At 41.2% G+C, this 21,818-nt stretch overlaps 1 protein-coding gene across 3 annotated transcripts in view; it reads right to left on the bottom strand.

The window, feature by feature from the left end:
• Positions 1-21,818, bottom strand: part of MOV10 (Mov10 RNA helicase) — a 52,420-nt gene that overhangs the window by 1,011 nt on the left and 29,591 nt on the right. For all 3 annotated transcript variants that reach the window (XM_070745626.1, XM_070745628.1, XM_070745629.1), the window contains exons 11-21: positions 20,248-20,409; positions 18,890-18,993; positions 16,450-16,547; positions 15,116-15,235; positions 13,262-13,364; positions 10,141-10,258; positions 9,848-10,042; positions 9,200-9,265; positions 7,689-7,814; positions 3,716-3,804; positions 519-634 (exon numbers count right to left, since the gene is read on the bottom strand). In XM_070745626.1, the coding sequence (XP_070601727.1) occupies positions 519-634; positions 3,716-3,804; positions 7,689-7,814; positions 9,200-9,265; positions 9,848-10,042; positions 10,141-10,258; positions 13,262-13,364; positions 15,116-15,235; positions 16,450-16,547; positions 18,890-18,993; positions 20,248-20,409 (1,297 nt within the window). The remainder of the gene's footprint in view (positions 1-518; positions 635-3,715; positions 3,805-7,688; positions 7,815-9,199; positions 9,266-9,847; positions 10,043-10,140; positions 10,259-13,261; positions 13,365-15,115; positions 15,236-16,449; positions 16,548-18,889; positions 18,994-20,247; positions 20,410-21,818) is intronic.

Below are 21,818 nucleotides of genomic sequence, written 5' to 3'. Positions count from 1 at the left end.
ATGTTCCCTTCCCTATGCCACACAGTAGGGACACAATTGCCAATTCTAATCACTAATTGGTCCCCACCCTCTCATTTGGCAAGCCAAAAAATTGGTATGATGTTTCCAGAGTTCATTCTTTCTGAGATGAATAGAACAAAAAAAATCTTGCTTCATGCATACTGGACACCTCAAAGTGGATTGGTTATAATTATTGTACAGTTGAGTAGCAACTGAGGAATTACAACATTGACTTGTGACCTAATATTGTTGCAATCTGGCTTGTATTTAAGAGGACTGTTAAATGCTTATTTCACGAGCAGAATATTTCCTAATTCTTGCTTTTGGCTTCCTTCAACTTAAAGTTGTATGGCTTAGCTCCATTTTTTCTTAATTTGTGGGCTGACTCTCCCTTCTCACCCCCCCACCCCCCAAGTTCACTGCTCTGAAAATGAGAGAATTAAATTGGCTCTTTTCCAAACATCCAAAGAATTGCTAACAATTAAAGGATGCTTTCAACATTGCAGCTATTTCCTTACCTGCTGGCTGATCATTTATGTTGAGAGAAGACAACTCCGCTGTTAACAAGTCATCCTCTCCTCTACTGTGTTTATAGCCCTTCCAAGCTTTGTTTAATCTGCAGTATTCAAGAAACCTGTGGATATAGTTCAAGTATTAATGCAATTAAAGCAGATCAGAATTTGGAATGGGAAAACAGGGTACATTTGGACTTTTCTTTGATAATAATCTCTCAGTTGTTGTTGCCTATGCATCCCTCTCCGCTTGCGTGGCTGTATCATTAACTCTTGTTCTGAATCCAAGGAGGAGCTAGATAATTGATTTCCTTCTGAGCTGTCTGCCACACTCTCCTCCTCCCTGTCACTCATGTCTTCTTGGTCAGAGGTCTCATGTCTTCTTGGTCACACTCTTGGTCACACTCTGGCAAACCAATTACAGAATTGGCAGTCCCAAAGGTGCCCTCTCAGGAGGCAATTGGACTTTCCTATTTTTTCTTTGAAGAATCTCTTAAAAACAGGAAAATCCAGTTTCCTCCTGAAGAGGCACCTTTGGGACAACCATGATCTGGATGGCTGAGAATCTCTACAGACATTTAGGTACACAGTTTGGGATGAACAGCTTTCAATGGTGTGGGAGTGGGAATGGATTTCCAGAGGAGGAAAGGAAAATTGTGGATTACAGGAACTGAGAGCACTGCTCAGATGATCCTGGGGACACATATGGGTCTCCAGGTACTTTGGTGACCCTCTGGAAGGATGCAGGTGACCAATTGTCCGCAGGGAATGCAAATCCTTCCATTCCCCACTGTCCTGTTGGAGCTGGGGAGGTTTCTTGGATGGGAGGTGTTGTGGTTAGCTCTGGCCCAGCTCCTGCCCCAAGGACTGTGGATGTGGGGGAGACATCCACATGCTGCAGGCCTGTTTTGCCCCCGGTGGAATCTGATGATGAAGGCTCCTCTGACCAAGAAGACATGAGTGACAGGGAGGAGGAGAGTGTGGCAGACAGCTCAGAAGGAAATCAATTATCTAGCTCCTCCTTGGATTCAGAACAAGAGTTAATGATACAGCCACGCAAGCGGAGAGGGATGCATAGGCAACAACAACTGAGAGATTATTATCAAAGAAAATGAGGCCACCTATGGTTGGGTGGGGCTGTGGTAATTAGTGAGGCTGCTATAAATAGCAGCCTGTGGGTTTGGCCATTGTGGAGGATTATCTGATCGTTGTGTTTCTTGACTGCTTTACTGACTTTGACCTTTTGTGTGTTGATTTTTCCCCGCTTTGAAACTAAACCAGAGCAAAGTGTGTTTCACTTTGTGAAAGAAGCACTGTGGATTGCCTCACAGCTTCAAGTTAAATATCACAGAACTGATAAGGGACTTGTACAAATTACCAGTTTGTTTGGAGACGAGTGCTCTTTGCTATACCAAAAGAGGGCTTGGTTTAAGTGAATTTTCATTATAAAGAACATTGTTTTGAATTTTCAAACATGTGTGTGTCTGAAATTTGTACCTGTGAATTTTTGGGAGGAGTCTACCAGAGAGCCCGACAGAGCAGGAAGTAAGGCATCTTCAGGAAAGGGTCACAACAGTCCAGTTGTCTCTTGAGGTGGGTCGCTTTGAGACGGCCATGCCTGGGATGACTGAGAGTCTCTGCAGACTTTTGGCTGCACAATTTGGGATGAACACTCTTTCAACAGTGTGGGAGTAGGAATGGATTTCCAGAGGGGGGAAAGGTTGCAGACCACAGGAAGCAGGAGCACTACTCGGGTGATCCTGAGGACACAGATAAACCTCCAAGTGCTTCAATGGCCTTATAAAAGGATGCAAATGACCAGCTGTTTGCAAGGATTATAAATCCTTCCATTATCCTATCAGAGATGATGAAGCAAAATGTCTTAAAAAAACCAAACCCAAAGTCCAATTTCCTCCTGAAAAAGGCCAGTAAGAACCAGTATACTGCAATGCGCTCTACATGGGGCTACCCTTGAAGAACATTCATAGACTTCCAACGTTTCCAGAATGCAGTCACGTGAGCAGTCATGGGTGTGCCTAGATACACCCATGTAAGTCCATCACTCTGTGAGTGACACTGGCTTCCGATTGGTCTCCAAATGCAATTCAAAGTGTTGGTTATCACCTATAAAACTCAACATGGCTTAGGACCAGATTACTTGCGGGACCGTCTTCTGCCTCATACATCCCAGTGACCAATAAGAGCTCACAGAGTTGGCCTTCTCCAGGTCCCATCAGCCAAGCAGTGTCACCTGGTGGGGCCTTCTCTGTGGCTGCTCTGGTCCTCTGGAACCAACTTTCCCCAAGAGATTCATATGGCCCCCATCCTTGTGACCTTCCGAAAGGCCTTAAAAACTCGCCTTGCCAGCAGGCCTGGGGCCGTTGAGCATTACAGCAATAGCGTTTAGACTTATATACCATTTCACAGTGCTTTACAGCCCTCTCTAAGCGGTTTACAGAGAGTCAGCATATTGCCCCCAACAATCTGGGTCCTCATTTTACCGACCATGGAAGGATGGAAGGCTGAGTCAACCTTGAGCCTGGTGAGATTCGATCTGCCAAACTGCTGGCAGCTGGTGATTAGCAGAAGTAGCTTGCAGTACTTCACTCTTAACCACTGCACCACTGAGGCTCAATTATATTCTGCTCTGACCAGTAGCTATGAGTGCATGAAATATTAATGTTTAATATTGGGGTTTTAAATTGTATTTTTATTATTCTATTATTGTGTTTTTTATTCTTGTAAGCCACCCTGAGTCCATTTGGAGAAGGGCGGCCTATATATATATATATAGCATAAAAAAGCATATTTTGTACAACCATGACCACAATGACTGAGAATCTCCTTAGATTTACAGAAGTGGCAGGGTCACTGGGGCAGTCACAAATCAACTCTGTGAGATTCCAAATGGCAAATAAGTCTCTCAATACAGGCTTTATGAGATTTCTCAAGCTGAAGAGTGTAGGAATAGATAACACTAGGCTATGTAGCACTTTCATGTCATAGAAGTATAAAATCTAGATGAAAGATTGATTCTTTCTTTTCACGTAGCACCAGGCACTGTAACTTAGCAATTCTTTACCTGGAAATCTCAAAAGAATGTCTAGTGCTGCTTATTCAGTTGTGCCTCTGATTCATTGCAAGAAGAAAAATAATTTTGCTAGCTGAGCAAAGATATTAGGATTAAGGAGATCAACACTTACTCATTCCAGTATGGATCCTGGCTTAGTGTAATTGGGTTACCTACAATGATCAAGAGTGCCTTAGCTCTTGTAAGGGACACATTCAGGCGCTGAAAATAAAAAAAAGAGGAGTTATACAAAAAGAGAAAAAGTTAACAACTTAGATCACTGGTAAAGAATTCTATATACTCCTCACATTCAAATATGAGATAAAGATTTCATAATTGACACTTAAAGATGATAAAGCTGTGGTGAGGGGGATGTTTGCCTAGGTTCGCTTGGTGCACCAGTTGCGGCCCTATCTGGATTGGGAGTCACTGCTCAGTCACTCATGTCCTCATCACCTCGAGGCTCGACTACTGTAATGCACTCTACATGGGGCTACCTTTGAAAAGTGTTCGGAAACTTCAGATCGTGCAGAATGCAGCTGTGAGAGCAATCATGGGTTTCCCTAAATATGCCCATATCACACCAACACTCCACAGTCTGCATTGGTTGCCGATCAGTTTCCGGTCACAATTCAAAGTGTTGGTTATGACCTATAAAGCCCTTCATGGCACCGGACCAGATTATCTCTGGGACCGCCTTCTGCCGCACGAATCCCAGCGACCAGTTAGGTCCCACAGAGTGGGCCTTCTCCAAGTCCTGTCAACTAAACAATGTCGTTTGGCGGGACCCAGGGGAAGAGCCTTCTCTGTGGCGGCCCGGGCCTCAGGAACCAACTCCCCCCAGAGATTAGAATTGCCCTCACCCTCCTTGCCTTTCGTAAGCTCCTTAAAACCCACCTCTGCCGTCAGGCATGGGGGAACTGAGATATTCTTTCCCCCTAGGCCTCTACAATTTATGCATGGTATGTTTGTAGGTATGTTTGGTTTTATAATAAGGGTTTTTTAGTTGTTTTAGCATTGGATTGTTACATGCTGTTTTTTTCAGTGTTGTTAGCCACCCCGAGTCCACGGAGAGGGGCGGCATACAAATCCAATCAATCAATTGATCGATCGATAGATCGATCAATAAGATAGATAGATAGATAGCTTTCTTAACTTCCATCTCCTAACTGAATCTTCTGGATAATCTAATACAAGACTACAGTATTGCAAACAGGGATTTCATTCCCAAATTGGTGATGTTTGCTATTCTTTGGTTCCGTGGTTAAGAAGCTGAATTAAGAATGGAGAAAACAGAGTTTTAGTCCCACTTTTGGCAAAAAGCAAACAGGTTATGCCAGTTTATGCCAGTTTAACGACTGTTCAAGCGACCAAATAATGATGTTACAGTGATGCTGAACAAAGGGACTTATGACCTAGTCAGCATGCCTGGAATGTGTTGGCCTGTTGCAGAACTGAGCAGTGTGTATAAATTGCTCCACCGATAATGACATTGGTGCTCACTTGTAGCAAAAGTGTAAGTGAAACTATTTACATGCACTGCTGGACCAGTCAAAGGCACCCCAGACATGATGAGGAGTGGGGAAGGCCCGGGCCTCTCTGCCTGCAGCAAGTTTCCACACACTGGTGGGCTCTATAATCAAACAAAGTTTCCTGGGCTTGATGTGATGGGCAGTAGGCCATGACATCCAGAGTTACAGCAGGAACCCACATGCCAGTGGGCCCTGTAGCCAGCCGTGGCCTTCCAGATCATGGCAAATTTCTGTGGACAAGTGGGGCCTACAGTTTGTGCTGGGGCACCCAGGGCCACCCCCATCCCTTAATGATTATAATAAGAACATAAGAAGAGCCATGCTGAATCAGGCCAAAGCCCATCGAGTCCAGCATTCTGTGTCACACAGTGTCCCACCAATTGTCCTTGGGGATCTTGAGCAGGAAGAGAAGGCAAGGCTCTCCCTTTACCCTGACCCCCAACAAATGGTACTCAAGGGAATCCTGCCTGCCTCAACCAACAGAGGCGGCACATGGACATCCGTTTCAATAACCACCAATACACTTGGCATCCATGAATCTGTCTAATCCTGCCTTGAAGCTATCAAGGCTGACAGCTGTCACAACCTCTTCTGGAAGTGAATTCCATAAACCAACGGCGGTTTATGGAATTCAATCGGGAGAGTCAAAATTGTGGTTGTTGAGTGAAGCAGTCATTAAGTGATATCTCACTTAATGACTGCGTTGCTCCATTACCAAAGATTCTAGTCCTAATTATGTTTATAATTTGAGGTCTCTCTGCACTTCTAAAATGGTTGCGAAGAAAATTGCAGGGATTTACCCATATAGTTGCTGCGAATTAAGACAAAGAGAATAAAAAATAGTCTTGAATTTAACTAAGGATCACCACCTGGTGGCACCAAAGAATTAAGAAACCCTTACTTTGCAGAGCTTCAGGATATATTAGCTTTTGTTCTAAAATCAGTGGTGAAATCCATTTTTTTATATACTACCGGTTCTGTGGGCGTGGCTTGCTGGGCATGGTGTGGCTTGGTGGTTGTGGCAGGGGAAGGAAACTGCAAAATTCCCATTCCCACCTTATTCTGGGACCAGCCAGAGGTGGTATTTGCCGGTTCTCCGAACTACTCAAAATTTTCACTACTGGTTCTCCAGGACATGTCAGAACCTGCTGGATTTAACTCCTGTCTAAAATGCTTTGATGAGATAAATCACACTTTGCTCATACTATAAAGGTGTTTAAAGAAAGTTGCAAAAATGCCAACTGATGAAATTCCTATGTAAAGCACACTTATTTGTTTGTTTGTTTGTTTGTTATGCCGCCCTTCTCCTTAGACTCAGGGCGGCTCACAACATGTTAGCAATAGCACTTTTTAACAGAGCCAACATATTGCCCCCACAATCCGGGTCCTCATTTTATCCACCTCGGAAGGAGTAGAAGGCTGAGTCAACCTTGAGCCGGTGATAAGATTTGAACCGCTGACCTACAGATCTACAGTCAGCTTCAGTGGCCTGCAGTACAGCAGTCTACCTGCTGCGCCATCCCGGATCATTTATTTATTAATTAGTTGGATTTCTAAGCTGCCCAACTCCTTGCAGACTCTGGGCATATTTCTGCTCTAAAAGAGCTATTGGATTTACAGTAGTCTTAGCAGTCTTATATCACTGGTTTGGGGGCATCAGAATAGAGAAGATAATGTTAATAATCCTTTCCTGAAATTCTTCCTATATTTCTAGGACAAACCAGGGCTAGAGAAATATGATATGGAGATAAGTGAAACGTATACAGTGAAACTGTGGCACCCATGCCAGAGGTGGCCTGCAGAGCCCTCCTTGTGGGCATGCACAGCATCACCAGCTGGTCTTCCAGGTTCTGTCATGCATGTGCACACCAACCAGCTGTTCTCTTCTGGGTTCCAGCACACGTGTGCATGTCGGGCCCTGGAACCCAGAAGAGAGCAGCTGGTTGGTGCGCATGCACAGCAGATCAGCTATCCAGCATGTATCCAACATCTATCCGAGTCTCCGGAGAGGGGCAGCATACAAATCCAATCAACCAACCAACCAACCAACCAACCAACCAACCAACCAACCAACCAACCAACCAACCAACCAACCAATTAAATAAATTAAATAAATAAATAAATAAAGAAAGAAAGAAAGAAAGAAAGAAAGAAAGAGTGCGACAGATCCTTGAAGAGGAGAGGCTGCTGCACACATGCGCATTGGCCAGCTGCTCTCTTCCAGGTTCCAGCACACGTACTTCAACTTCGGTACTTGGTGCCGAAAAGATTAACCATCAAGGGTATGTATGAACCCATGATTTATTTATCTAAGGATTCATACATTAAGTTATAAACAATAAATTTATTAGACAAGTCCAGTCATGTACAAAACAGAAAATAAATTACATTTTCATTATACCTTTTCAAATTGCCCCCAAAAGGAAGAGTCATTTGGGAGGATATGTTTCTGAACAGTTGTTGTCCCATAAAAAAGACTATCAGCCCTGGATGTACTAAAGTCCATGGAGAGGGGAGACATATAAATCCAATCAATCAATCAAGATTATAGCATGACACAGACTGGTCTGATACCTTAGGATTTTTGAGGAAACCAAGGTTGAACTCTTCATCAATGCCAAAGTAATTGCTGCTGCTGCGTACTGTTGAAATGAGCACTACACGCCGCTCCTGACCCTGGAATTCCTCCACAGAGCCCACCTGAGGTGGAGAAACATAAAAGAATTCTCACTAGGATTTACGAGTTACAGAACTCCAGAGTGATAGATGGTCTTAGCAGAGGTTTTCTTTTACTTTCATTACATCTGGGTTCCCCAAACTGTGAAGCATACAAGTAGCCTTTGTTGACTTACAACGGGTTCTAGATGTTCTAACCATCATGGCATCTGTTAAGTATGTGCATATTAAGTAAGGAAAAGGGTATCCAAGGTATTGTATTTGCATGTTGTGTTCTGATTGGCTGTTGGTTTCTGGCTGGAGACTTGTTGCTGTGTCAAATAGATCCAGTTGCTGGGGGAAAGCCTATACAGTGGTACCTTGACATACGAGTTTAATTCGTTCCAGACCCGAGCTCGTAAGTCGATCAACTCGCATCTTGAACAAATGCTTTTAGACTTTGTTTTTCGCGCCGAGATAACCAGAAGCAAGGAGATTCTTGCGCCACCTAGTGGAAGCTTGGCTCGTATCCCGAATTTGAGCTCGGGTGTTGAACAGAAATTTCGCTCGCGTCGCGGCTCGTAACTTGGAATATTCGCATGTGGAGCAGCTCGTATCTAGAGGTACTACTGTATAAGTTAGAGATGTGCCACTATCCCTCAGAACCTTTTCGCGTCTTTGACAGTTGAATTGCCTTTGCTTGTTTATTGCTGCCTGTCAATAAAAGACCGCTAATTTCAACAATCCCTGCTTCCAATAGTTCATTTCAGCATCCAAACTTGCAGTCATATGATCACGGCTGGGGCACTTGGCAACTAGCTTGGAATTAGAATGTTATGGCATCCTGCAATTAGGTGACCACCATTTGTGATCTTCACTGCCAGTTTCCAACAAGCAAAGTCATATGGAAATTGGCAAGAGGTTGCAAATGGCAATCACCGGATGATGGGATGCTGTGACCCTGCGGGATTTGCTTAATGGCAGCAACTGGGATTGCCACATCTGCCATTGTTAAGTTAGCACAGCCACATGGCATCATACTAAAGAACAGTGTCATCTAGCGATTGAATTTCAAGTCCCAATTACCACAATTAAGTGAGGTCTACCCTTGAGGAAGTAAGCCAGGGAAGATGTGAAGAACCTTTTAGTACATTGTCAAAATAAGTCGAGCTTTCCCAAAGCTCCGCTGTAGTTCATTGTTCATGTGTGTCCATCCTGGTTTCTGAATGTTTAGCATGAGTATGTACCTTAAAAGGCTGGTTTCTGAATGTAACTAAAGGATTTTTTTTTTCAAAAAGAGAAAAATACAACTTAAGTGGTGCATGCTTTACTATTGCAGCATATTAGGTCCTACTTGGTCATACCAATGTAGGTTTGAGCTACAGGACATAACAGTAAATAATCAAAGTCTCCTTTCGTCCAGATCTCACCTTTAGATCGTTGATCCCCACCAGGGACTTTAATTTTATATTTATGGCCTTTCTTATCTTCTCTACCTAAGCAGAAAGAGAAATTAGTGTATCATAAGTCTTTAGTTCAATTATTGGTCCTCAACAGAGGTGAAATCTTTGTAATCTGATTTTTAAATTTTATTTAATGCATATTGCAGATGTGGAACACTTGCCTTTTCCCCCTTTATCTTAAGTACCGTATATATATGTCTATGTTTTCTTTTTCAGTGTCACAGTATATGCTGGCATTTTTCCTGCAATGCTGAACTATTTAAAACTATAGTGCATTTTAATATCAAAAGCACAAAAATATCTGATGCATCTTGCCATATGGAACTATAATGCTATTCAAAGAATGCAAATGGAAAATGAAAGGCATAATGTACGATAGTTAAATTGTCAAAATAAATCCCATGTCTGGAATAACTATCTGATACATTTTTGATGTCATTGTTGTAAATTGTGGTTCATTGATGTTACAGTTTGCATCCTCCTGGAAAATTATAGGCATGAAAACAGTTGAGAAAACCTCTGGTTCCATCAGACATTTTGACCACGTGAAGATACTGTGGGTTTACCGCTACTGAAAGAAAAGTGTCTAGTTTAGTCAGCTGTAGAACGTCTCACCTGCTTTCTGTATGGGGAGATGATACCAATGTCTTTGGGAGAAATTTTGGGTTGTCCTTTTTTGCCTTGATTTTCCAGAAGAAGTTTCTGGAGATAAGACATCAACACACTAATCTCAGCAGTATTAAAAAAGGAAGGGCTCTTTGCTTCTTGCTGGTCTTCCCCACAGACCCCATGGAAGATGATAGGAAATTTCTGCAAGAAAAGTAGGGAAAAAACCCATAGATGTTTTACAATTCATGTACTATGTGATTATGCAAATATGATCCTGCTCAATGTATAAAGCTCCTCACCGGCTTGGGCAGTTCACTCCAATTGCAGTAGGAATCAATAATTAGACGATCACCACATTCCAGAAGCTTTTCATCATAGAATTTTTTATTGGGAAAATCGAGGATGGCTTTATGAGACCTAGAATTGGAGACTGAAGTTTTAGCATCTAAACCTTGAATAGAGTACAAGAAAAAGAATGATGCTTTCTTTATCTCCTACCACAAGTTAGAACCTTAAGGCCCTTGTTGCCTGTTTTTGTTCTACTTCAGACTTTTTAGATTTCATGGTCAAGTCTATCAGAGATAACCCCCATGTACACAATTGGAAAAGCAGCCCTTTCTTCATAAGCATATCTGTGGAGGAGACTGAGCAAACAAGATGGAACTTATTACAAATATACCGTGTTTCCCCGAAAATAAGACAGCATCTTATATTAATTTTTGCTCCCAAAGATGTGCTACGTCTTATTTTCAGGGGATGTCTTATTTTTTTTCCAATGAATTGTATCCTGTATCCTGTATCCTGCTGCAGCAAAAATGCATCCAAACACGCAGCCTCGTGTTGGATGGGGGTTGGATGTGTTTTAAATCTGATTGATGCAGTGTTTTGGGATGCAATTTATGGACAGCAGTGTTATTTATGTACCATTCGGGAATGCTGCGAAACGAAACGTTTCCTACGTCTTACTTTTGGGGGATGCCTTATATTAGGCAATTCTATGAAATCTCTCCTATGTCTTACTTTTGGGGGTGACTTGTTTTCGGGGAAACAGGGTAATAACAGAGTTGGAAGGGACCTTGAACGTTTTCAAGTCCAACTCCTTGCTTAGGCAGAAAACCCTATACTATTTCAAAAACTTTCAGTTTTGAAGCATCCAGAACTTCTGGAAGAAAGTTGTTCCACTGATTAATTGTTCTAACTGTTGGGAAATAATCTCAGAAATATTCTGCGATTATGTTCTAAAAAGCTGCACTCTTTCCAAGGTATTTACATGTCTGCCTAGCTGAGTTTAGACAACACACATACATAAATCAATCAAGTCATACTTGTTCTATTTTCACAACGTGCTGATCTTATTTACCTTTTTACAGTTGAACTCAGTCTGGTTAATTTCTGATTTGATGTGAACTATGTGAACTGAATCCATATACAGTGGTACCTCGGTATTCGAACGCTTTGGTTCTCGTACATTTCGGATAACAAACAAAATTTTTGGCAAAAATTTGCTTTGGTATCTGAACAAAAATTCGGATACCGAACAGCCAGAGAAAATTTTGTTCATTATCCGAAATGTTACCGCCGGGGGCTGCTGCAATCCCAGCAGCTTCAGTGGGCTGAGGAGCTCTTTAAGAGCTCCAAGCTGCAGGAAGGGTGGGGGCTGCTGCAATCCCGGCAGCTTCGGGGGGCTCCTTTCCTCATTGCTTCCTCTTATTTCCTGTAAGCAGCTGCAAAAACTTTCTCCTTCCCGGTGGCGGCTTCCCTTCGAGTAGCAACAGCACCGGGAACGTCACATGATGAAGGGAAGCCACCGGAGCCATCTTAGCAGTTGCCGCCGCTCCAGCAGCTTCCCTTCATTACATGACGTTCCCGACGCTGTTGCTCCTCGAAGGGAAGCAGCCACCAGGAAGGAGAAAGTTTTTTCAGCTGCTTACAGGAAATAAGAGGAAGCAATGAAGAAAGGAGCCCCCCCGAAGCTGCTGGGATTGCAGCAGCCCCCACCCTTCCTGCAGCTTAGAGTACCGAATTTATTTATCCCTTTGGAAATAAAGAAAATAGATTTAATTGGTTCCCAGCGAGTTAACAGGGGCTGGGAACCAATTAAATCCATTTCCATTATTTCCTATGGGATAAATAAATTTGGTACTCAACCAAATCGGTTCTCGACCACACTTCTGGAACGAATTGTGGTCGAGTACCGAGGTACCACTGTAATTCAGTAAGTAGTTAAGTATACAGGGTAAATCAAGTTCTGTGATTTAGGGTGAACAGAGAATTTTATAAAAGCTACATGATGTTGGCCACCTAGGCACTTATATTATTACAGGTAGTCCTTGATTTACCAACCATTTGTTTAACCATAGGATATTATGACACTGAAAAAAGTTACTTTTGACAGTCCTCACACTTAGAACCACTGCAGCATCCCCACAATCACATAATCAAAATTTGGGAACTTGGCAACTGGCACAATGGTTGTAGATTCATTGGATCGTCCCAGCCAGCTACCAACAAGCAAAATCAATGGGAGAATCAACATTCACTTAATGACCATATAATTCACTTAACAAATGCAGTGAATCCCTTCACTGTGATAAAATCTAGGTAAGTTTACTTAACAAGCACCGTGCTTAGCAACAGAAATTCTGGCCCCAATTGTGGTTGTAAGTTGAGGACTACTTGTGTCTGGTGTGTTTGTGTAAAGGTAACGGTTCCCCTCGCACATACGAAGATTTACATCTTGAGGAATCTCTCAAGTCCAAATAGTAAAGGCATGTATGAGTTAAGTTTTATTTATTTTTTAATATACAGTAGTCCCTCACCTATCGCTGGTGTTACGTTCCAGACCTGGCCGCGATAGGTGAAATCCGCGATGGGGAATTTATCGACTTATTACTTAGTACTTATTTAAGTATTTATATTGTAATTGTTTGGTAAGTTTTCATTGTTTTAAGTGTTTATAAACCCTTCCCACACAGTATTTATTTTAGATACAGTATTTAAATACAGTATTTACAATTTTAGATGTTTGGTTTTTTTTGCAAAACCTGCCGATCGAGTTCGGCGGGCTGTTTAAATCTGCCGACCGACTTCCTCAGAAACCCGCGATGAAGTGAAGCCGCAGTAGGTGAAGCGCAGTATAGCGAGGGACTACTGTACAAAAAATGTAACTCACATCCCACAGTATGACCAAGACATTTTAATTCCTGAGATAGTTTAGCATATCATTCCCTCCCTGCTTAGCAGTTCTGTTGTTTTTATTTAAGGTCAAGTCAAGTTGTTCCCAACTCTAGGGGGGCCGTGCTTATCTCCATTTCTAAGCAGAAGAGCCAGTGCTGTCTGATGATGATTCTGTGGTCCTGTGCCAACATGACTAAATGCCGAAGGGGCATTTTTGACAGGAATTTACAACATGGAATGTACCTGTAATTGCGCACCAGCATAGTAACGTATTGTGGGTTGTACTTCCCATTTGTCATTTGGTATAATGGATTGTTGTGCATCAGCCGCTCCAGCAAAGAAAGTCCTACAAAGTAAAAATGCCTCATAAGTGTTGAAAAATTGGGAGAGTTTGTCCTTCTACAGCTTCCCTTTCTTGTGAGCAATACAACAATCCAGTCTAGGGGGAAATCCTATAAGCTAGTTACCATATTTTTTTGGAGTATAAGACATATCTTGTTTGTTTGTTTGTTTGTTTGTTTGCTTGTTTGTTTGTTTGTTCGTTCATTCATTCATTCGATTTTTATGCCGGCCTTCTCCTTAGACTCAGGGAGGCTTACAACATGTTAGCAATATCACTTTTTAACAGAGCCAGCATATTACCCCCAACAATCCAAGTCCTCATTTTACGCACCTCGGAAGGATGGAAGGCTGAGTCAACCTTGAGCCGGTGATGAGATTTGAACCGCTGACCTACAGATCTACAGTCAACTTCAGTGGCCTGCAGTACAGCACTCTACCTACTGCACCACCCTGGCTCTTTCCCCCTTAAAAGTGGCTCAAAATTTGGGTGCATCTTAAACTCTGAATGTAGCTTTTTTCCGCTGCTTTTTTCCCCCAACCGTAATGAGGTGCTAAAGATCTTCCCAGCTTGCAGACTTATTTTCATTGTTACTTTCTCTGAAGAAGATTTTTTTCTCAGCCCTAACAAGGTGCTAACAATCTTCCCAGCTTGCAGGTTTGTTTTCATTGCTACTCCCTCTGAAGAATGTTTTTTCAGTCTTAACCAGGGGATAAAATAATGTGCTGAAGCTGACCAGACTAAGGACACTAACCAGATGGTTACCTGGTAGGTAGATTTTTCTCCTATTTTCCTCCTCCAAAACTAAGGTGCATCCTATACTCTGGTGCATCTTAAACTCCAAAAAATATGGTACTTCTAGAAATAAGATGACTACCCCTCTAATCAATATAGAGTATTTATTTATTTTATTTATGTATTAGATTTGTATGCCGCCCCTCTCCGCAGACTAGTGGTATTATTTCCTCAAAAGTAGCCAACATCTAACATACATTCCTGGAGCATTTTGTGGATATATCTGAAATAATCTTAAACTATATAGGTATAGTTTCTTAAGAAGACTTCACCACTGTTCGTCTCCTTTGCAATGAAATAATCCGTTTAGAGACATTATTAATTAAGTCTAAAGACAAACTGAAATGGGATTCATGGAAGATAGTCGAATTCTGTGTTATACATAAGCTGGGTTGACAAAATCAGAAATGAGTAAGTGATAAGTTGCCTGGGAAAGCCAAGGGAAATAATCAAAACGGTAAAAATCAAAAGTTGGAATATTTTGAACCTGAGATGTGACATCGGAAAAATATGGCATACTTCATTTAATCTTCCAGGGAAAGATTGAAGGCAAATAATAATAATAATAATAATAATAATAATAGCAGCAGCAGCAGCAGCAGCAACAACAATAATAATTTAATAATAATTTATTAGATTTGTATGCCACCCCTCTCCGAGAACTCGGGGCGGCTCTATGTCCAGGCAGAAGAACGTCATGGTTTCAAAATTTAAGGGACTGGTTTGGACATAACTCAGCAGCACTTCTTGAGGCTGTTGCTAAAAATATGATCGCCAGCGTCCAATGACAAATATGGCGCAAGAAGAAGTGGAGTTACCCAGGAGTTATTTTTGAAATAGACATTACCAGCACTATGGTTATACAATGGCAATGTGAGAGTTCAATGGCTTTACATTCCTTCACGTTTTTTTTCTTTATCCTTAAATTACATTACATTAAAATATGACTTCCTTTTACTTGCCCAAGCCATGGTTATCCGCCAGAGGAGATCTCAAAATTGGTCCCAGTTGCTTGGGATCCCCTGCCAAAACCAGCTGACCTCCATTGATGTTTTTCTTTGGGTCCATCATGGGAAGAATACCTGAAAGAGAGATGGAAATCTATTTGCTTTTTTAGTATTTTCTTCTCATTTTCCCCTTCCTCCCAAAATTTGCTAGATTGATTACTTAAATATAAAAATCCATTCGTATTAAAAACATGCACATGAAATAAGATAAAACAACATTAAAAATGAGAAAACAAGTATTAAATGTTAGCACTTATAAAAAGCTAAAAAGAGGAAATAAAAAAGCTAAGCAAACAAAAACCCTTTAAAAATACAGCAGAAATATCTACAGTAAGAACTCCTAGTGGTTTGTTTGTTGGTTGATTGATTGATTGGTTGGTTGGTTTGCTGCCCATCTTGGTGTGGGGTTAAGGCAGCTTACAATGGCAGAATGCAAAATTATAAAAATGTAAATATAACAATAGGAAAACAAAGAAATTGTATTAATAATAATGAAACAATATGAATTTTAAAAAATACGACTGAGCTGGAACAGGATGCATGGGAAGAGGAAGAGTGGGGCCTGTTATTAGTCTAATAGCTACCTCCACTTTGGTACGCCACTGGCTCTCTTGGCCAACTGACAGAGCCAGATCATCAGGTTCTTACAGGAGGATGGGAGTGAGGGCAGACCTTACAACAGCAGGCAGGATGTTGGTTCTCTTCCTATATCCCACCAATTGATTGATGGGATCTGTAACAGGCCTCCTCTTTCAGCACAATTGGGAAAGGCCTGTCCTCGGAGCCTATTTCAGAGTTTTCCTTTGTGGGCTGTTTAACAATAGGCAAAGATTTGCCTATTTCCAGATCATAGCTAATACCGGTAAGTATTAAAATCTAGAATTGATCAGCTCCACAACTGCTAGTTTGTTAGTTGTTAGTAAGAAGCTAACATGCTAAACGCTGCTGGAAGTCTATATATAAACACACAACTTCCATTCAAAACATTATGTATCTTCAACAGCAAAACATTAAACTATCTAGAAATAGACTTCCTCAACCTTCCCCAGAATTGTCTCCTCAAAACTACAGATTGCTAGAAATTCTGGAACCACACTATCAATAATTCTAGCAAATGCCAGACTAGGAAAGTGTAAGTTAGTTGACAAGGACCAGACTAAGGATATATGGCAATATTCTCATCGCCTGCTGGATGATGTATCATTTCCATTCTGTGCTACTGAAAATGAACATGCTAGTCTTGTGTAGAAGAGAAAGGGACCAAAAGCTACAGAAAAGTCATTCCTCACCTGAAATGGCAATCAGGCTCTCTGGTTCCACAGCATAGCCACTCTCATCAATAAAGACATGAGAAAAATGTCCCTCAGGGAAATCAGCTGAAGCCAATCTAATTAGGAGAGATTCACAAAATCTCTGAAAACCAGGCAGTAAAATTCAGCTTTCCAGGATAAGCACTATTACTCTAGAGTCCTCTCTTGCGTGAAAATGGCCTTTCCCCCTAAGTCATATGAAAGTTCTCTGCATGAAAATAAAATCTCTAAAACTCCTTATTCATCCTTTAAACTAATTTTGGCATTTTTATATATTTAAAAAAAATTGAGAAAATATTCATTTCTTTCCCACCTCCTATGTGGTCAAGCATTCAGAGAACTGTGATCCTTGTTCCTCTTGCTTCATTTAAGGAAGGGTAGTATAATATTACTTATTCCATTAAATTTATATACTGCATCTCTTCTAGGAAGGTTTGGGAGATTTTCTTGGTTGCAATACTCCTCAAAGTATTTTTCTCCACAAACATAACCCTTTAGAGCTGTGTTTCTCAACCTCAACAACTTTTAAGATGTGTGGACTTCAACTCCCAGAACTCCCTGGTCAACATGCAGACTGGGGAATTCTGGGAATTGAAATCTATACAACTTAAAGTAGTTGTATAGATGAGAAACATTAAACAAACATGAAGCTAAGAGACAATGATAGGGTTCAAAGTCAACCCTAGTGAAATTCCTGATGTGAATACAGTGATCCCTCGATTTTCGCGATCTCATTCTTCGCGAAACGCTATATCGCGATTTTTCCCACCCGATGACGTCACTCTCTTCCTTCCTTTCTCATCTTTCTTTCTCTCTCTCTTTCTCTATCTTGCTTCTTCCTCTCTCAAACTCTCTTCCTCCCTCTCTCATCTCTTTCTTTCCTTCTCTCTCTTTCTCTATCTCTCCCCCTCTTGCTGGCGGGCGGCGGGCGGGGCGAGCGGCGGCATCAGCGAGGAAGACCCAGGGAAGGTTCCTTTGGCCGCCCAGCAGCTGATCTGCTCGGCAGCGCAGCGAGGAGCCGAATCGGGTTTCCCCTTTGTGTGGGCGGCGGGGAAACCCCGATCTTCGTCTGCTCGCTGCTGCTGCGCTGCCGAGCAGATCAGCTGCTGGGCGGCCGAAGGAACCTTCCCTGGGTCTTCCCCGCCGCCCACGCAAACTCTACCATCTGCGCATGCGCAGCCATGGAAAAAAAGGGCGCGCATGCGCAGATGGTGTTTTTACTTCCGCAACGGAACCCTCGTGATAATCGAGGGATCACTGTACACTTGAACTTGTGCCTATGTAGGATGAGTTTGGCTTCTTAACCATTACAACCAAAGATCTTAACCTATTGTAGTACAGTTAAGCAAACATTTTAATTTAGTCAATTTTAAGCCTGTCATACCCTTGAAATTTATTATTGATATCAGCATGGCTAATGTTTTACTTTTTAACTAACATTCCAGTAAGCAAAGCAAGACTAGATCCATTACCTCTGTTCACGCCCTTTCTTAGAATTGGGGATACTAACAAAATGCTCTTGAATGTCTTTGGATCTGTTACATGTTACGTAGCAACCAAGAAAATGTCTGGTATTTTATCAGACATTTTTAATTATATGAGTGCCTTAAAAACAGTTTTTCTCCAAACTATAATTAATAATATCCTTATTGAGAGGTGATACAATATGTGAATTTTAACCCATGCTAATCACTTAATTATTGTGTTTATTTCAGAGATCGATTGTTTCTTTAAAAATATGTGCTGAGAAAAGGTGGCTATAAAAATTACTTGTCTCCCTTCTTCTTAGCTAATTATATTTTTACCTCCTGAAAATGAATGAAATTTTTGAAAATAAAAAACCAAATTTCATTTTCTAATGATAGAGTAAAATTTCAAATTTGAATTTTTATAAATGACTAACTTCTTCCAAATCACTATGCCTCTCCATAATAACTTCATTAATGTGGCAAACATAATCATTATTGTCTCCAAAGCTTGAGAAAGGGGTCAGCCTGACCTCAGTCCGACTAAACAAATGCATACTGGGACCAAGATAAGGGAAGGGGAGTACTGAAGTGTCAGCAGAAAGTTATATATGGGTCCTAAATCTGCTTAAGCAAGGCGATTGCAACAAACAGGATGTCTGGCTTGTCAATGCATGTGATGTATACCGAAATCTGTTAATTTCCTTATTTCCCGCAATTGTATTACCATATATGGGGAAACATGTTATGCTGAGATACTGTATATTTGAATAAGTATATAAGGAAGACTCTGTAATTTGTTCGGGGTTCAGGCCGTTTATTTTGTAGTTTGTGCTTTGAACCTGCGCAATAAACTTTCCTTTGCTGGAAGAGCTGGCTTATGTCTCATCACTTCTACAACATCATAATCTGTTTCCCACCCATCTTCAGTAGTTATTTTACATATGGCCTACCTTCCTGCTGTCACCAGTGTGGTGATAATGATCTGGTAGCTTTGTAGTTCTTCTCTTCTTGGAAATATAGGGCAATTCTGTGCCTTATCCCAGTTACACACAGGCTAGAAATCAAAGTAAGCGTTAAATAACACTGAAGAACAGAGATCTATTCTTTTAAAATTTCTCAACTCAAAATTTTAGATGGTAGATATATGAGAATGCTACCATAGCTTAGCCTGGAAGTGGAATGGGACTGTTTGCCTCCTCCACTTGGCCACGCCTGTTTTGTCCCTACCCTTCCGCTCCCAGCCATTCGGGTGCTGCCTTTTCTCCTTGGCCCTTTCACCAAATAGGCTCAATGGGAATACAGGGGAAACTTTTCTGCCAGCCAATCAGAAGAGCAAGCATCTCACCCCTTTCTTCATTCATTCCTTTCCATTACCACCCCCCTCCACTTTGCCTGCACGTGTTGGTGTTTGGAAGCAGCTTTTTTAGAAGGGACAGGAGAGGGTCCCTCTATCTCTGCGTGTGTATGTGTTGCAAATTTCTTTTGATGATCTCATTTAATCTTGATATATTATTGCAGCGGGGGGGGGAGAGAAAGGGAGTGTCGTATCCCTGGTTGCCTGTTCAGATGGGAGGGAAACCTGCTGCTCTCTATGCAATCAACGCATAATGAGAAGGGAACCCAAATATTCATTCTTTGCACATCAGGCAGTTTAGGATGGGAGCGAGACAAGGGCAACTTGGAACAGCACGATAAGGTTAAACGTAGCCGGGAAACCTCCGTTGTTGAGAAAAGGAATTTAAAAACATACATACCCTCCCTCCCTCCCACCTCCCCATTTGTGGGTGTGGTGGTGTATGAGTGTGTGTGTGGTTTTTAAATTGTGAGAGCTTGTCCTCCCGGCCCTGCTGGGCTGCCACCACTGTTTCCTTTCAACTGAGCTCCACACGCCACCTCTGCTTTTCAGCCCAGATCCTGGTCTGACTACAGAACTCTGTGACTTTTTTTTTGCGGAAGGATCATCCCTTCCACCTGCCTTGTTTCTCCGAACAACCGACAAGGTAAGGGGACTTACAGGTTTGGTCATCCCACCACCACCACCACCCAAAAAAAAAATCCCCCAACAGGCTGCATGTGTGTGTGTCAGAGAGAGAGACAGAGAGAGAGAGAGGAAGAGGAAGGGAGAGTGGGAGAGGGAGAGAAAGAAAGAAAGAGAGGATGAAGTTAGGTAATAACTACCAAGGGTGGAAGAAAAGCATCCCAGAGCGATCAGGGTGGGTGAGGATGAACAAAGGGGGAACTAAGAGGATTGTTAAATTATACAGATCGAGTAATGAAATTATTTTTTACAGGGAGAACTAAAATACACCTTAATATCCTCAGGGATTGTATGGTAATCCCTACTGCTAGCATTCATCCTGTAGATGTTCCTATTATTCACATGTTTCATGAGGAGTTGGCAGAGCAGGTCTGAGGCACTGTTGGAAGGAGCACAAGCAAGCACATGGGCACCCTCAATGCATCGTAGAACCTGAGAAAGACGAGAGCACAAAATAAGAGATTTTTAATTGGGAAAAATACTTTTTTATTTATAGTTTAAACCTTTCAGGAAACTACTTAAGGATGGCGCAAAATACTCGGTAACGTAAAAATAGTGAAAAAAACTAAATATTTGGGCATTACGATCTTAGCGAACAACAGTACTTTGAAAAAAAGATAATTATGACAAACTCACACAGGACACACAGAAGGATTTAATCAGATGGACAAATTTAAAATTATCACTGATGGGTAAGATTGCCGCAATAAAATCAAACATTCCCCCCAGATACCTATATCTATTTCAGGTTAGCTCCGATCAAATTAAACAAGTCATTCTTTGAACAATTGCATAAACTAATTCGGAAATTCATTTGGACAAAAAAAAGAGCAAGAATAAAATTAAAAAATTTGCAAGATCATAGATTTGGCTTTGGCCTTCCCAACTTTTATCTTTATTATCAAGTCACTATTTTAACTAAAATCAAAGATTGGATAACGCTACAAAACACAAGATTGCTTTCCTTAGAAGGATTTAACTAACAATCAGGATGGCACACATTCCTAATGGCAGAACCAAACAAAATACCAAATTACTTTAAAAACCATTATATCAGAAACACATTAATATCGACATGGCAACAGATAAAAAAACACACCATTATCTAGCAATTCCAAAATGGCTATCCCCAAACGAATCCTTTACTTACCAGACCCCTCTTTCAGTACCAAAAATAATAACCTACTCTAAATTACTAGACTCTAATGATAATATTCTCACAACAATTAGAAGGCAACGGAGTACCTATAGACTGGTTCACATACATACAAATAAACACAAAATACAAACAACACAAAAATACACTTGGCTTTCAAAACACCAATCCTCTCAACTTAATAATATTTGGATCTAACATAAAAATGATCTCTAAATTATACAGCTATCTATTAAAGCAGGATACCATAGAAGAGCAAGTTCAAGGATCCATGATTGCATGGACACAAAACTTTGGATACATAATAAAACTTACAGAATGGGAAAAAATATTTACAATTAACTACAAAATGACACTCGCTGTATCCTACAAGGAAAATCTATACAAAATGATATACAGATGGCACCTTACACCAGCTAGGCTTTCTAAAATGTACCCAAACGTATCGTCACTATGTTGGAAATGTAAAAAGAACCAGGGAACATACTATCATCTGTGGTGGACCTATACATACGCCCAAAAATTTTGGACACAAATTAAAAGATTAATGGACCAAGTCATATCGATTACAACTAAACCAGAACTGTTCAACTATGTCGATTACAACTAAACCAGAACTGTTCCTTCTAGGCATTTTTAGACAGAAACTAAGCAAAGAAGACAGATACCTTATTATTCAAATACT

This window comes from Erythrolamprus reginae, chromosome 3, assembly GCF_031021105.1.
Source record: "Erythrolamprus reginae isolate rEryReg1 chromosome 3, rEryReg1.hap1, whole genome shotgun sequence".
NCBI classification, from domain to species: domain Eukaryota; kingdom Metazoa; phylum Chordata; class Lepidosauria; order Squamata; family Dipsadidae; genus Erythrolamprus; species Erythrolamprus reginae.
The sequence above is the reverse complement of the archived record's forward strand: the minus strand, read 5'-3'. Positions and strand labels throughout refer to the sequence as shown.